A 15,664-nucleotide genomic window follows, 5' to 3' on the forward strand; every position below is an offset into this window, starting at 1 on the left:
TTATACATATACAGCCCAATTCTTGAGTCTGTCTGAGCTATTCTTGGCTGAGAACACAATGGGGCAGAATGAAAGCCACTTTTACACTTCCTTGGTCCTGGAGGTAGTGAGAGGTCTTCTCATCCCCTTTGTGTAAGCTAGGGCAACCTCATGTCTGCTCTAATCTATGCTGGATGCAGGAGCTCCTAGGGCCATTCCAGTCAGTGTAAGGCATGTTATCCATAATCTTTTCTGTCAACACCAGATTTAATGCCATCTGTGGAGTCCCCTACATGTATCAGATGTGCAGCCCCCTTTGTGTCACAGGAACAGCGCAAAGAAGCCAGGCCAGGAACAGAGAATCTGGCCCACATATTCCAGGTGCCACCCACCTTCAAATTAGGTAAAATGTTCTAAGGGTTAAATTATCAAAGATTTTTCCTCCTCTTGATGCATGAGAAAAATGATCTAGGAAGAAGCTAGACTCCATGTGTCAGACTTAAGTACTAAGCCCCAGTACCCTATCCTGAATGTGTAAATACAATAAATGGAATATGCAAGTACCTTGGACCTTTTAATTAATGAAAGGTTTTATACTTACTCTGCAAAAGTTAACATTTTATGCATACTAACTATAAAAATGGAAGGTTTGCCATAATGCTTTCCCCCCACATGTTGCAACACTGGTTTCAAATTAAATTGATGAGTGGATAAAATTTTGACTATTTCAACTTCTCACTTATCCAGAACATTAGAGAGAGTAGTATTTGGACCTCAAATTGATATGCAAATAGCTAAATTATTCAATTAGTCAATCTGAAAACAACCAGAGAAGCAATATATGCAATCTGATGGGGTCCGATCAGGATCATAGTTCTTATGCTCAAAACTGGATAATGCAGATGAGCAATGTATAGTTAAAGCAAAAAACGGTTACTCACCTTTGTAACTGTTGATCTTCGAGATGTGTTGCTCATATCCATTCCAATTAGGTGTGTGCATGCCGCGTGCACGATCGTCGGAGAATTTTTACCCTAGCAACGCCCGGTGGGTTGGCTGTGGAGCCCCCTGGAGTGGCGCCTTCATGGCGCTGGATATATACCCCAGCCGACCCAGCGCCCCCTCAGTTCCTTCTTGCCAGCTACTCCGACAGTGGGGAAGGAGGGCGGGTTTGGAATGGATATGAGCAACACATCTCGAAGAACAGTTACAAAGGTGAGTAACCGTTTTTTCTTCTTCGAGTGCTTGCTCATATCGATTCCAATTAGGTGACTCCCAAGCCTTACCTAGGCGGTGGGGTCAGAGTGAAACATCGCTGAGTGCAGAACCGCTGAGCCAAATGCAGCATACTCTCTAGACTGCTGTACTAACGCGTAGTGAGCGGCAAAGGTATGAACGGATGACCAAACCGCCGCTCTACAGATCTCATGGATTGAAACCTGGGCCAAGAAAGCGGTCGAGGAGGCTTGAGCCCTCGTGGAGTGGGCGGTGAGGCGTGGCGTCGTGACACCGGCCAAGTCGTAGCAAGCACGAATACAGGACGTGATCCAAGAGGAGATACGTTGCGAGGAGACTGGTAGGCCTTTCATCCGGTCAGCCACTGCAACGAAGAGTTGAGTCGTCTTCCTAAATGGCTTCGTATGCTCGATATAGAATGCGAGGGCCCTGCGCACATCCAGAGAGTGCATACGTTGATCTTGCCGCGTAGCGTGCAGCTTAGGGTGGAAGACCGGGAGGAAGATATCCTGGTTCACATGAAAAGCTGATACCACCTTGGGGAGAAAGGCAGGGTGGGGGCGAAGCTGCACCTTGTCTTTATGGAAGACTGTATACGGAGGTTCCGACGTGAGGGCTCTGATTTCAGCCTTGCTGAAGTGATGGCTACAAGGAAGGCTATCTTCCAAGATAGGTAAAGGAGTTAGCAGGTAGCCATTGGCTTGAACGGGGGCCCCGTGAGCCTGGAGAGGACCAGGTTAAGGTCCCACGCTGGGACCGGTTGACACAGTTGTGGGTATAGGCAATCTAAGCCCTTTAGGAATCTGACGACCATCGGGTTAGAGAAGACCGAGGAAGCATGTTCTCCTGGATGGAACGTCGAGATAGCTGCCAGGTGCACCCTGACAGATGATATCGCCAGGCCTTGCTACTTTAGGGATAGGAGATAGTCCAGTATAAGTGGTATCGACGCCTGCAAGGGGGGCGTGGCGTGCTGCTTGCACCAACAGGAGAAGCGCTTCCATTTGGCTAAGTAGGTTGCCAGTGTGGAGGGTTTCCTGCTGCCTAACAGAACCTGCTGCACGGATTGTGAGCAGAGTAACTCCGCCCGAGTTAACCATGCAGCATCCACACTGTAAGGTGGAGCGATTGCAGGTCAGGGTGACAGAGTCGTCCGTGGTCCTGGGAGATCAGGTCCGGCCACAGTGGGAGCGTGATCGGAGGCTCTACCGACAACTCCAGGAGTGTGGTGTACCAGTGCTGCCTTGGCCATGCTGGAACGACCAGAATCATGCATGCCTTGTCCCTGCGCAGTTTGAGCAGGACCCTGTGGACCAGCGGGAATGGAGGGAAGGCGTAGAACAGCTGGTCTTTCCACGGCAGTAGAGAAGCATCTGACAGGGAGCCCTGAGAGTGCCCTTGGAGAGAACAGAACACTTGGCACTTCCGATTGATACGCGAGGCGAATAGGTCGATCTGGGGAAATGCCCACCTCCGGAAGATGGAGTGGTTGATATCTGGACGAATCAACCACTCGTGAGTTTGGAATGACCTGCTGGGATAGTCTGCCAGCGTGTTCTGGACTCCTGGGAGAAACGACACCATCAGATGTATCAAGTGGGCTATGCAAAACTCCCACAGGCGAATGGCCTCCTGGGATGGGGGAACGACCGGGCTCCCCCTTGCTTGTTGATGTAGAACATGGCCGTGTTGTTGTCTGTGAGGACTGCCACACAACGGCCATGTAGAAGACCGCGAAACACCTGACACACTAGGCGTACTGCCATCAGTTCTCGTACATTGATGTGCAGAGTTATTTCGGATGTGGTCCAAAGGCCCTGCGTCTGGTGTTCCCCAATATGGGCGCCCCAGCCCAGAGATGATGCATCTGTGACAAGGTATAAGGAAGGTTGTGGGGCGTGAAATGGTACCCCTTCGCACACCGACTGTGTGGCTCAGCCACCAGCTGAAGGAGGACAAGACCGACTCCGGAACCGTGACCACCATGTCCAGGCTGTCCCGACCCGGACGATACACTGTTGATACCCAGGCCTGCAGCGGGCGGAGCCGAAGTCTGGTATGCCTGGTTACATAAGTGCATGACGCCATGTGCCCCAGAAGGCAGAGGCAAGTCCTTACCGTGGAAGTTGGGAAGCTTTGGAGGCTGCGGATGATGTTTGCCATAGTCTGAAAACGAGTGTCCGGCAGGAGAGCGCTGGGGAGTCTGGAGTCTAAGACTGCCCCGATAAACTCTATTCTCTGGGTTGGTTCCAGAGTTGACTTCTCTCTGTTGAGTAAGATGCTCAGCTTGCGGAAGGTGTGCAGAATGAGTTGGACGTGGGATTGCACTTCTTCCCTGGTGTGGCCCCAAATGAACCAGTCGTCGAGATACGGGAACACCTGTATCCGTTGTCAACGAAGGTAGGCTGCCACAACAGCCATACATTTGGTGAACACTCTTGGAGCCGTGGACAGTCCGAAGGGAAGGACAGCAAATTGGTAATGTTCGTGGTTTACCACAAAGCGAAGGAAGCGCCTGTGTGGAGGGTAAATCGCTATGTGAAAATACGCGTCCTTCATGTCGAGGATGGCATATCAGTCTCCAGGATCCAGGGAAGGAATAATGGTCCCCAATGAGACCATGCAGAACTTCAACTTTACCAGGAATTTGTTGAGTCCGCGCAGATCTAATATGGGTCGAAGCCCGTCCTCGGGCGCACCTTCAAAAATTTTGCCTGGGCCCTGACGATGGTTTAGGAGGGCCTTGGTTCTGACCGGGTTGGTGGCCGGTGGATCTCCTTCGACCACCTTGTCCACGTCATCTGTAAAAGTCTTGCCTTGGACGCAGGGCCGGCTCCAGCATTTCTGGAAAAAAAAAAAAAAACCGCGATCGCGATTACGGCGGCAACACTTGGAAAAAAAAAAAAAAGCCGCGATCGGCGGCGGCAGTTCAGCGGCAGGTCCTTTGCTCCTAGAGGGAGTGAGGGACCTGCCGCCCCCGAATTGCCGCAGGTGCCGCCCCTCTCCCTTGGCCACCCCAAGCACCTGCTTGTTAAGCTGGTGCCTGGAGCCGGCCCTGCTTGGACGAGGGGGAGGGTAGAACCTTTGAGGCTGTGGTCTAAAGGGCCTGCGCTGGGTAACTGGGACATGCATCCCCAGGGAGCGCACGATGGTTCTGGAGTCTTTTAGGCTCTGTAACTGAGAGTCCGTTTTGTCCGAGAACAGGCCCTGCCCATCAAATGGTAGATCCTGCAGGGCCTGTTGCAGTTCTGATGGTAAGCCAGACACCTGAAGCCAGGAGATGCGTCGCATAGCTATGCCCGACGCCAGGGTCCTAGCAGCAGAGTCCACTACATCAAGAGAGGCCTGTAAGGAGGTCCTAGCCACCTTTTTGCCCTCTTCCACTAAAGCCCCGAACTCATCCCTGGACTCTCGTGGAATCAACTCCTTAAATTTACCCATGGAGTTCCACGAGTTATAATCATAGCAGCTCAAGAATGCCTGTTGGTTTGCGGCTCTGAGCTGTAGGCCCCCCGGTGAGTAAATTTTGCGTCCAAACAAATCGAAGCGCTTGGCATCTTTAGATTTGGGCGCTGCGGCCTGTTGACCATGTCGTTCCCTTGCGTTCACTGAGGACACCGCCAGTGAACACGCCTGAGGGTGAGTATACAGGTATTCATACTCCTTAGAGGGAACAAAGTATTTCCTCTCCACCCCTCTGGCAGTAGGTGGGATAGAGGCAGGGGTCTGCCATACTGTCTAAGCGTTAGCCTGAATGGTGCGGATGATGGGCAACGCCCCTGGGATAGGGCGTCAGCTGAAAGGATGCTCACCACCGGGTCCTCCAACTCCACTATCTCCGCTGCTTGGAGGTCCATGTTACGTGCCACCCTACGTAAAAGGTCTTGGTGAGCACTTAGATCTATCGGGGGGGGACCCGAGGTCGTTGTCCCCGCCACCGCCTCATTTGGAGAAGATGAAGAAGATGCTACCGGGGCTAATGGATCCTGTGGTGGGTCCAATTGTGAGGGGTCCTGATGTTCAGGATCAATTGTACAGGGGCCTGGGGCTTGCACAGGAGTGGGAGCAGGCGCCTCCATACCCCCCGGGAGGGGGGACGACTGATGGTGGCCTCCAGTACTCGGGGCTCTGAATGTGCTGAGCGGGAGGCTGCAGGTGGAACCCCTTGGGCTTGGTGGTATGCCCACGGGGTCCAGAAAGTCCACTGTGCAGGCTCCTGGCTAGGGTCTTCGGCCTCATCCTGCCAGTGACCCAGGTTGTCCGCTGCTTGGCCCAGTGCGGGATAGGCTGAGCGTGAGGCGCCGTCCGACTGGGAAGAGCGTGAGGCGGATCGTGAGGGCTAGGGCGGTGCCGAGCGTACGTACATTGACTCCGCTGGGAACGGTGCCGAATGGTGCTGGCCCACAGGAGAGCGGTCTCTATGCGGTGCCGGGGAGCAGTACCGGGATCGAGAACAGTGCCGATGGTCATGCCAGTACCGAGATCCAGACCTGGATCGCCATGAAGACCGTCTGCGGGAGCGGTGCCGGGAGCGGCTTCTCGAGCGGGATCGGCGCTCTGACCGGTGCCGGGAGCAGCGTCGGGAGTCCGAACGGTACCGAGGCGGAACGGTACCGGGAGGAAGATCTGGGCCGCAAGTACAACCGGTGCCGTGATAGAGAATGGTGCCGGGACTGCGAGTGGCACTGGGACCTACTCCTAGATCGGGAGTGGTGCTGAGAGTCCACCCTTGGAGATGGTGGACGTAAGAGGGCTGGCTTGCCCCTAGACTGCACCGCACGGGTGGGATGCGGTACCGTAGCCTGAGTCGGTGCCGGTTCTGTAAGGGCAATGAGGTCCCTCGCCGTTGCAAACGTCTCCGGCGTTGATGGAAGATGGGGCTCAACCACGGTGCAGGTCGGGGAGCCAGTCCGCGCCGAACTCAACGGCCCTTCTGCCGGACTCAACGGTGTCAATATCAGCGCCTGTATGCTTGGTTGTTCCGGTCCCGGACGCGCATCCGAGGTTGGTAAGGGGGGTGCCGATGCCTGTTGTTGGGAGGCAGCCCCCTCCGGTTTGCAAGGTCTCTTCTGACCTGGGGACAGGGACCGGCGCTGAGGTGTTTGCGGAGGATGTGGTGCCGGCGAAGGCCGGTGCCGTGGGACTCTATCTGCGTCTCCTCACGGTGCAGTACTGGAAGTCGCCACCGGAGCACTGCGCACTGAGGCACTCGATGCCAGAACTTGGCGTGCCGAAGGAGGGTCCAGGCTGAGGGCCGCCTCCATAAGGAGCTGTTTGAGTCTAAAGTCCCGCTCCTTTTTGATTCGAGGCCTGAAAGCCTTACAGATCATGCACTTTTTGGTCTGGTGAGACTCCCCGAGGCACTTTAAGCAAGAGTCGTGGGGATTTATGTTGGCATAGGCTTCGAACCAGGCTGAGCACGGCTTAAAGCCCAGAGCCTTGGGCAGGAGCCCGGGCGGCACGCTGGGAGGAAGGGGGGGAGGGACCCCTTCCAGCCCGCTAACTTCACTTATAAACTTAAATCTATAACTAACAACTACTGTACTACACTAAATCTATAACTATATAACTACAACAATATCTAAACCGGGAAGTAAAAGCTAGTGAGAGTGGAGGACAGCTAGGACAGTTCCGGTAAGAAGGAACTGAGGGGGCGCTGAGTCGGCTGGGGTATATATCTAGCGCCATGAAGGCGCCACTCCAGGGGGCTCCACAGCCGAGCCACCGGGTGTTGCTATGGTAAAACTTCTCCGATGATCGTGCACACGGCACGCACACACCTAATTGGAATCGATATGAGCAAGTACTCGAAGAAGAAAATATATTAATTACGAAACAGTTAATTTATTAGTTTAAGAATCTCAACTTCCACTGTTTAAAAAAGAAACGCCAGGACATAAAGCTATATGGTATATGCAAGATTATGCATTTAGTGTTTTTGTTAACTTAAAAGATATTACACCTAATGATACATTCTTAGAATTCTCTGCAAATTTCTAGTTTGGATGCTATAAGCAATATAAACATATTTCAGTTAAGCACTGAAAAGTAAGACTCAATTACCAAGTTTCATATCCTGTGATGATAAACATTCTATGCAACAGAGGTCACTTTGCATTTATAGATAACGTTCACTGAAATGCACATACTTTTAGTATTATGAAACCAAATCTATACCCATGTTTAAAATTCAGGAATACTTGCTTGGTAATTAAATTGTAACACACTGCAATATTAGTTACCAGTTACAAACAGCAATACCTAAGCTTTCAACTTCAGTGTACTCTGTTCTCATCTACTTTAAATAAGAAAGACATGGAGCATACCTTGTGAGAGCAAGGCTTAGAAGTGAATTGAAAAATATAGAAAATTGAAAGCCATGCACAAGTTTGTCTAAAATATCTGTTTTGCTATAGTTTAATTAAATTTGCAGAGCACAAACATTTAGCTAACAGCTGAAGGAAAAAGACTAATTTAAACTAGGGCTGTCAATTAATCGCAGTTAACTAATGCGATTAACTCAAAAAAATTAATCATGATTTAAAAAATTAATTGCACTGTTAAACAATAGAATACCAGTTGAAATTTATTAAATATTTTCAGATATTTTTTTACATTTTCAAATATATTGATTTCTATTATAACACAATATAAAGTGAGCACGGTTCACTTTATATTCTATTACAAATATTTGCACTGTAAAAATGATAAAAAAATATTTTTCAATTCACCTCATACAAGTACTGTAGTGCAATCTCTATCATGAAAGTGCGACGTATAAATGTAGATTTTTTTTGTTACATAACTGCTCTCAAAAACAAAACAATGTAAAACTTTAGAGCCTACAAGTCCACTCAGTCCTACTTTTGTTCAGCCAATCACTAAGACAAACAAGTTTACATTTACAGGAGATGTGCTGCCTGCTTCTTATTTACAATGTCACCTGAAAGTGAGAATGGGCATTTGCGTGGCACTTTTGTAGCCGGTGTCGCAAGGTATTTACATGCCAGATATGCTAAACAGTTGTATGCCCTTTCATGCTTCGGGAGGACATGCTTTCATGCTGATGATGCTCGTTAAAAAATAATGCATTAATTAAATTTGTGACTGAACTCCTTGGGGGAGAACTATATGTCTTCGGCTCTATTTTACCCGCATTCTGCCATATAATTCATGTAACAGCAGTCTTGGATGATGACCCAGCACGTTTGTTTTAAGAACACTTTCACAGCAGATTTGACAAAACGCAAAGAAGATACCAATGTGGAATTTCTAAAAATAGCTACAGCACTCGACCCAAGGTTTAAGAATCAGAAGTGCCTTCCAAAATCTGAGAGGGACAAGGTGTGGAGCATGCTTTCAGAAGTCTTAAAAGAGCAACACTCAGATGCGGAAACTACAGAACCTGAACCACCAAAAAAGAAAATCAACCTTCTGCTGGTGGCATCTGACTCAGATGATGAAAATGAACATGCGTCGGTACGGACTGCTTTGGATCGTTATTGAGCAGAATACATCATCAGCATGGACACATGTCGTATGGAATGGTGGTTGAAGATGAAGGGACATATGAATCTTTAGCGCATCTGACACGGAAATATCTTGCGTGGCCGGCTACAACAGTGCTATGCAAATGCCTGTTCTCGCTTTCAGGTGATGTAAACAAAAAGAGGGCAGCATTATCTCCTGCAAATTGTAACCAAGTCTGTCTGAGTGATTGGCTGAAGTAGGACTGAGTGGACTTGTAGGCTCTAATGGTTTACATGGTTTTATTTTTCAGTGCAGTTATTTTTTGTACATAATTCTACATTTGTAAGTTCAACTTTCATGATAAAGAGATTGCACTACAGTACTTGTATGAGGTGAATTGAAAAATACTATTTCTTTTGTTTTTACAGTGCAAATATTTGTAAACAAAAATATGAAGTGAGCACTATACTCTCTGTATTCTGTGTTGTAACTGAAATCAATATATTTGAAAACGTAGAAAACATCCAAAAATATTTAAATAAATAGTATTTCATTATTGTTTAACGCGATTAATTTTTTTATTCATGCGATTGTGATTAATTTTTTTAATAGCTTGACAGCCCTAATTTAAACAGATCTGTTAATAATTTCTTAAAGTTATGGAACAGTAAGACCAAAAACTATTCCTGTGAATCTGCCAAAGAAAAATAGCACTCTTTGTATAGAGTGTGGACTTAAGAAAAAGGAAGTCCTAACTGATTGGACACTGTTTACGTGTAAAATGAAATACTACATTCCAAAGAAACAATATGTACCCTATTTTTATGGCTTTAATAGCTATTTTCCCGCCTAACTCCAATTTCTCTTGGTCTCCTTCATGTATCTGAACTCTTTCTTCTTATGCTGCTACTTTTTTTTTTTTAAGAGGTTGTTCATAATTTTATCAAATGTATGAACTGTACATAAGGAAAGAAAAGGGTAGAATGTAATATACTAGGCACTTGCAGAGTTAAAAAAAATTATGAAAAAATCTTATGTCATGAATTTTGTCTCCATTTTTAAGTTTTTGGGAAAGTGGGGGAAGATGATTCTACAAAAATGTTTTTGTACTCTTATGAATAAATAACCCCTTGGTCTTTTCGCCAACCATGAGATTTTTAAAAAAAAGAAAAAAAAAGAAAAACGTAAAAAGCTGACAGGGTTGCATTGCTGGCTTCATTCATTCTTCTCCAACAGATCCCAGATGGTCATGATGGGCAGCTGCTTGATGGTTCTCACCACCTGTGGAGCATTGCAGGGTTCATTCTTACTATTACCAGTGAAGGAAACAGTAATTGACAACATCAATAAACTGATGACACATCTCTACAGGCACATCTTATCTAGTGCAAACAATGCTAGCTCCCAGCTGTCTCGGTGCTCAAAGGAAGTTGGAACTGGATGAAAGCCACCGGCATAAACTAAATCGCAGAAAGCTGTTGATATTAATGATAAGATACTATTAAACTCATCCCCCCAATGTTCAAACAAGTGAAGGCATGGAGGTGTTCCTGCTGGACTCATTGCTCCTGAATATCCAAATGGCATCAGAAACACTATCTTTCATTTCAACTGACAAGGAGATCTTTGTTCTGGTAAAGTAACATAACCCACAATGATCCAGGCTGAATTACTGCCATTCCCTCGCTCTAATACTGAAGGCAACTATCATATGAAAACTTCAACTAGCTCACCTACTGAATCAAAAAGACTAAAGAGTCCATATATCACCAGTACTTTGCACCCTAAATAGCTCCTCATTCAACTCTTGATCCATTTCAAAGTACTGTTTTTTCTCTTTCTGAGACCGTGTCTCCCTTCATGACCTACCAGAGCAGTTATGATTGACCAGAGGTCTACAGCAGACGAGCCCCTGAGTTGCACTCTGGGTTAAGGTGTAGCAGAAGGTCCTAAACTGTGGCACACATTTCCTATGCTCTAATGGCAGAGTTCTAGTCTTGTCAAGATTTGAGCAAGATACAAAGATCCAACTGTTTACACAGGCTTTCCAACAATAACAAAGTAGCAGAAGAGCCCAACCGCCTTCTCCTGGGTAACAGAAATCAACAACTAAAATAAGGGAAGAATGAAGAAGAATTTAGGCCTATTTTGTACAGAATTCACTATGAACCAATGTTTTAACCACCACCTACATATCACAATGATGGGCACATTAGAAGTAGGAAGAGAGGAAAAAAAAACAAGACTAAACATTTATTTTATTGCTTTCCTGGTTCAAAGGGCAACTTTTATGTCAAATTACAATACACTGACATTTTCATTGCTAATTTACAGACCCCTGAAGATACAGTTTTAGAATGTCTATTTTGAGAATCTTAATGGAAGTTTTGTTAAAATACTATTACTCAAAAAAAACCAACCTAAAACCATTATGTTGCCAGTGCACATTACAGATGCAGAACAGAGGCAAAGAGAGATTGAGATCAAAACTTTGCACTCATTTTGGGTGCCCAATTTGAGAGTAGGACCTAATTTTTCGTGGTTTAATCACAAGATCATCTTTTATCTTCCTGCAATCCCTTGACTCATTTACTACACATCTTCCAACTTTAGCAACAAACAAGGCAAGGGTCTTACAGACAACAACCTCCTTTTCTACACAACTCCCAGAGCAGGTCTATCCTGTTTACTGAACAAGGCAAGGGAATGCAGGAAGGGAAAGAACACAAAATAAGTAACAGTTACTAACCTGTTCCATAACTGTTGTTCTTTGAGATGTGTGGCACATGCCCATTCCACTTCAGCTGCGTGCATGCCCAATGCACAGCTGTTGGAGATTTTTCCCTCAGCGGTACCTGTTGGGGTGGCACACGTGCCCTCTGCTACTCTCATGCTGCTGCGTGATGGTATAAAGTGTGGAGCTGCTCCAACCTCTCTCCAAGTCCTTCTTACCGGACAGACTCTGATACAGAAGGGCTGGTGGTAGAATGGACACATGCAACACATCTCAAAGAACAACAGTTAGGGAACAGGTTAGTAACTGTTTCTTCTTTGAGTGACTGCACATGTGCATTCCACTTCTGGTGACTCACAAGCAGTTCAATCTTTATTCAGGTAGACTTCGATCCCACCCTCAGATGGAAGGACCACATGTTCAAACTTGGCATCATCTCTAGATGCTGAGACACTGCATTCTCCAAAGCAGTCATTTGCTCTGGCAGGACCATTGACTCTGGCACAGCCCTGTTGAGATTAGATGCCATCTTTCCGTGCCTCTTTCTCAGTATTGGGGAAGGAGTATGGACCCAAGAATTAGCAAAACCACAAGCACTTCTGATGGATGCAGATGTGTTTGGTACCCACTATGAGTGAGACGGCTCTGAGGATGAGTGTAGCAGAAACTTAAGCCTGGCCTCCATGTCCTTCTTGGCTCAAAATCCTTGCAAGGTAGGCACCAAAACATGGACCTGACTCTCCCCAAGACACTTGAGGCAACTGGAGTGTGGGTCACTCACTGGAACTGGTTTCTTGCAGGAATGGCAGGGCTTAAAACCCAGTGACTGAGTCATGCCCCGGCAGAGGTAGCAGTACCCAGGAATGGGTACTTCTATAACTACCTAACACTATAAACTACTAAACCAAGGAAAAGACTTGTGATAATAAGACCACACTCTCCAACAACCATCACGGATGGTAAGAAGAAACTGATGGGGTTGGGGATGGCTCCGTCCTTTATACCATTGCACAGCAGCATGAAGGAACAGAAGTCACCTGTGCTGCCCCGATGGGCACTGCTGAGGGAAAAAATCTCTGACAACAACTAGATATCTACAGATTGTGTGGGAACGCACACACCTGAAGTGGAATGGACATGTGCAATCATGCAAAAAAGAAGACTATCATAATGCATGTGCACAATTGGGCTGAATTAAAATTATAAGCAACCTTAATACTGGCACTTCTTAATTGAGAGATTGACTTTGAAACCTGAATAACGTTCTTTTAACAGTTTTTTACTGTTTAATTGCCTAGGTTTCCTAAAAAAACAAACTGAAAGAAATATTCCAAATGTGATACCATACTGACACCCATGTGGTTTATCAGCAGGGTTGGAACATGTAGATCCACTACACAGACTTCTGGCACTTAAGCTGAGAGAGAAACTGATAAAAATAGTTAGGTTGTTAATCACTACATTGACCAGCACTACAGCGGGAGAAGACACACACTTTGCCAGTACGTTTCACATATATTTGCTTACAGCAGTGGAATGGTGAGATTCAGGAAACGTGGGTTCCATTGCAGGCTCTGGAAATGAGTGTGCTTTAATGGGCACAGACTCTTCTACCTGTTTCCCTCAAGCTTGATGCCTTCCCTGCCCTATCTGCTCCCACCTTTCCCTTTCCCACCTCACCTCCTTGCTCTAATCCTATTCTCTTTGTCTATCCTAGACCCTGCCTCCACTACTCAGGGTTCACATCCAAGTCCCAGTTTCTTCACCCAGCAAATCCCAGTTCTCCCCCTGCACCCCAACACTTTTTCAGATCCATCTTCTCTGCCCATTACGATCCCCCTCCCCCACAGATTTGAGTGACTGCACATGTGCATTCCACTTCTGGTGACTCACAAGCAGTTCAATCTTTATTCAGGTAGACTTCGATCCCACCCTCCTTCCAGTCTCCTTGCCAGAACAGTCCTAGTCTCTCCCTTCCAACTCCCAGTCACAGTTGCTCTTCCTCCACCACCCTTAGTTCCAGACTCCTATTCCTTTCCATCCCCCAGTCTGGCTTTTGTCCCTTCTGCATTTGAATCAGACCAGCTTCCTTCTCCACACTGCCTGAGTGCCCACAGGGGGGACATTGATAGGACAGGGGGCACAGACACTCCATTCTTAGTTCCAGTGCCCAGCCCAGAGCACTGGGAGCAGACATTACTGGGAAAGTCTGGCTTTGACCCTGCTGCCATGCGCTGAAGTATATTCTGTCACTCTGTGGGGCTGGTGTATGTGCAGTCCTGTTACATACAGAAGCTGTGAGGAGCTGGGGCATCTTTAGTTGTTCTATGGAAATGGCACATGTGCAGTCCAATCACACACAGGAGTTGTGAGGGAGGGAGCGTGCACTCTGGTCAGCACAAGGAACTGAGAGAGGCTCAAGTATACTCAGTGAAGATATTTAGCTCCGGTTCTAAAGACAATCTGTATTCTGGGTGTGAGGATCACCCTTCAAAAATGTAGAATATTTGTCTGAATAGCCAGTTCCAACAAATATTCCACATCTGAAGAAGTCTGGTCTGCTTTTCCATTATAGGTGATTTAAAACTAGAAAAATCTTATCTTCATTTTGCATCCCAGTTCAACTTCAAAGCAAGAATATGCTTTCAACATTCAAGCCTATCTAAAACTAAACTTACACTGAGAATAGATATGTAGGCAATGAATCTAACAGGGAAAAAGGGAATGTGATTATACACCAACATTAATTTTTGATAAAATTAGAGTGATACAAAACCAGTAATAGCAATGAAATGTACAATTAAAAGCAAAATGTGCTGTCCTATAACTAAGCTCAGTACAAGGCACAATAAGACAGACTTATGCTGTAGTTACAGTATTCCAAGTGTTTGTTTTAATTGTAATACTATAAATGGAATGCTGATTTTTTAAATGAACTTGTGTTTTCCTTTTAACTAATAAATATTATAGTTAAAAGATTTAGCAGTTATGAACAATAATAGAGCAGTTTATATAATTTTGGATAAGAGTTCAGAGAACAATGTGTTACGGTAACATTAAGGGTTGAGAGAATTGCAGGGTTAAAGAACATCTTACCTGTTTTGAACAAACCAAGGAAGCCATAACGCATAAGTGAGGTGTCAGAAACAGTTTCAGTCTCATAATTAAAATACCAAGTACAGTATATGCCAATAGCTGCAATGCATGGTATACCAGCTGCCAAACAAAAAAACAACCACATACACAAAAGCATAAGCTAACATTTTGATACATTTTCATTTGATATTCAAAATACATTTTGAAAAATACAAAACTTATTTAAGAGAGTTTTTCTGTATTGCAATGTAAAATAATCTTCCAAATTTAAGCAACGGCAATGGTTAAGTAGGTTTTTTTACTCATCCTCCCTGAGGATTGTGAGGTTTTTTGTTTTGTTTTTTGTTTTTTTTTAAAGTATGCTTACATATGGATAGAGAAAGGAAGCCGGAAAATTGGGTGACCAGATAGCAAGTGTGAAAAATCAGGACAGGTTGTGGGGGGTAATAGGTGCCTATATAAGAAAAAGCCCAAAAAATTGCGACTGTCCCTATAAAATTGGGACATCTGGTCACCCCAGAGGAAAAGCAGCATAGAAGGGCTAGCTGGAGAGATGGCTGGATATACAGGAGGGCAAACTGCAAGGCAGGCAGGCAATGATAGATGTAATGTTCCCTGTATGGCCATCTCCTACCTCACAGGCAGGAAGAGGCTTAGCTATTTAACATACAGTAACTCCTCGCTTAACGTTGCAGTTATGTTCCTGAAAAATGTGACTTTAAGCGAAACGATGTTAAGTGAATCCAATTTCCCCATAAGAATTAATGTAAATGGGGGGGTTAGGTTCCAGGGAAATTATATTATATTTTTTTATATACACATATATATATACACACACACACACACACACACACACAGACAGAGTATAAGTTTTAAACAAACAATTTAATACTGTACACAGCGATGATGGTTGTGAAGCTTGGTTGAGGCGGTGAAGTCAGAGGGTGGACTATTTCCCAGGGAATGCCTTACTGCTAAATGATGAACTAGCTTTTGGCTGAGCCCTCAAGGGTTAACCCATTGTTGTTCATGTAGCCTCACACTCTACAAGGCAGCAGGAATGGAGGGAGGGGAGACAGCATGGCAGACAGAGACACACACCGTGTGTGTGTGTGTGTGTGTGTGTGTGTGTGTGTGTGTGTGTGTGTG

At 45.9% G+C, this 15,664-nt stretch overlaps 1 protein-coding gene across 1 annotated transcript in view; it reads right to left on the minus strand.

Annotated features, from left to right (window-relative positions):
- The window catches only part of LOC113409498 (probable C-mannosyltransferase DPY19L1), a 102,130-nt gene that overhangs the window by 14,215 nt on the left and 72,251 nt on the right, over positions 1-15,664 (minus strand). The window contains exon 19 of the mRNA XM_026663487.2: positions 14,516-14,635. Within this exon, the coding sequence (XP_026519272.1) occupies positions 14,516-14,635 (120 nt within the window). The remainder of the gene's footprint in view (positions 1-14,515; positions 14,636-15,664) is intronic.

The sequence above is a fragment of the Terrapene carolina genome, unplaced genomic scaffold (genome assembly GCF_002925995.2).
Source record: "Terrapene carolina triunguis isolate 2854851 unplaced genomic scaffold, T_m_triunguis-2.0 Scaffold33715, whole genome shotgun sequence".
Classification (NCBI taxonomy): Eukaryota; Metazoa; Chordata; order Testudines; family Emydidae; genus Terrapene; species Terrapene triunguis.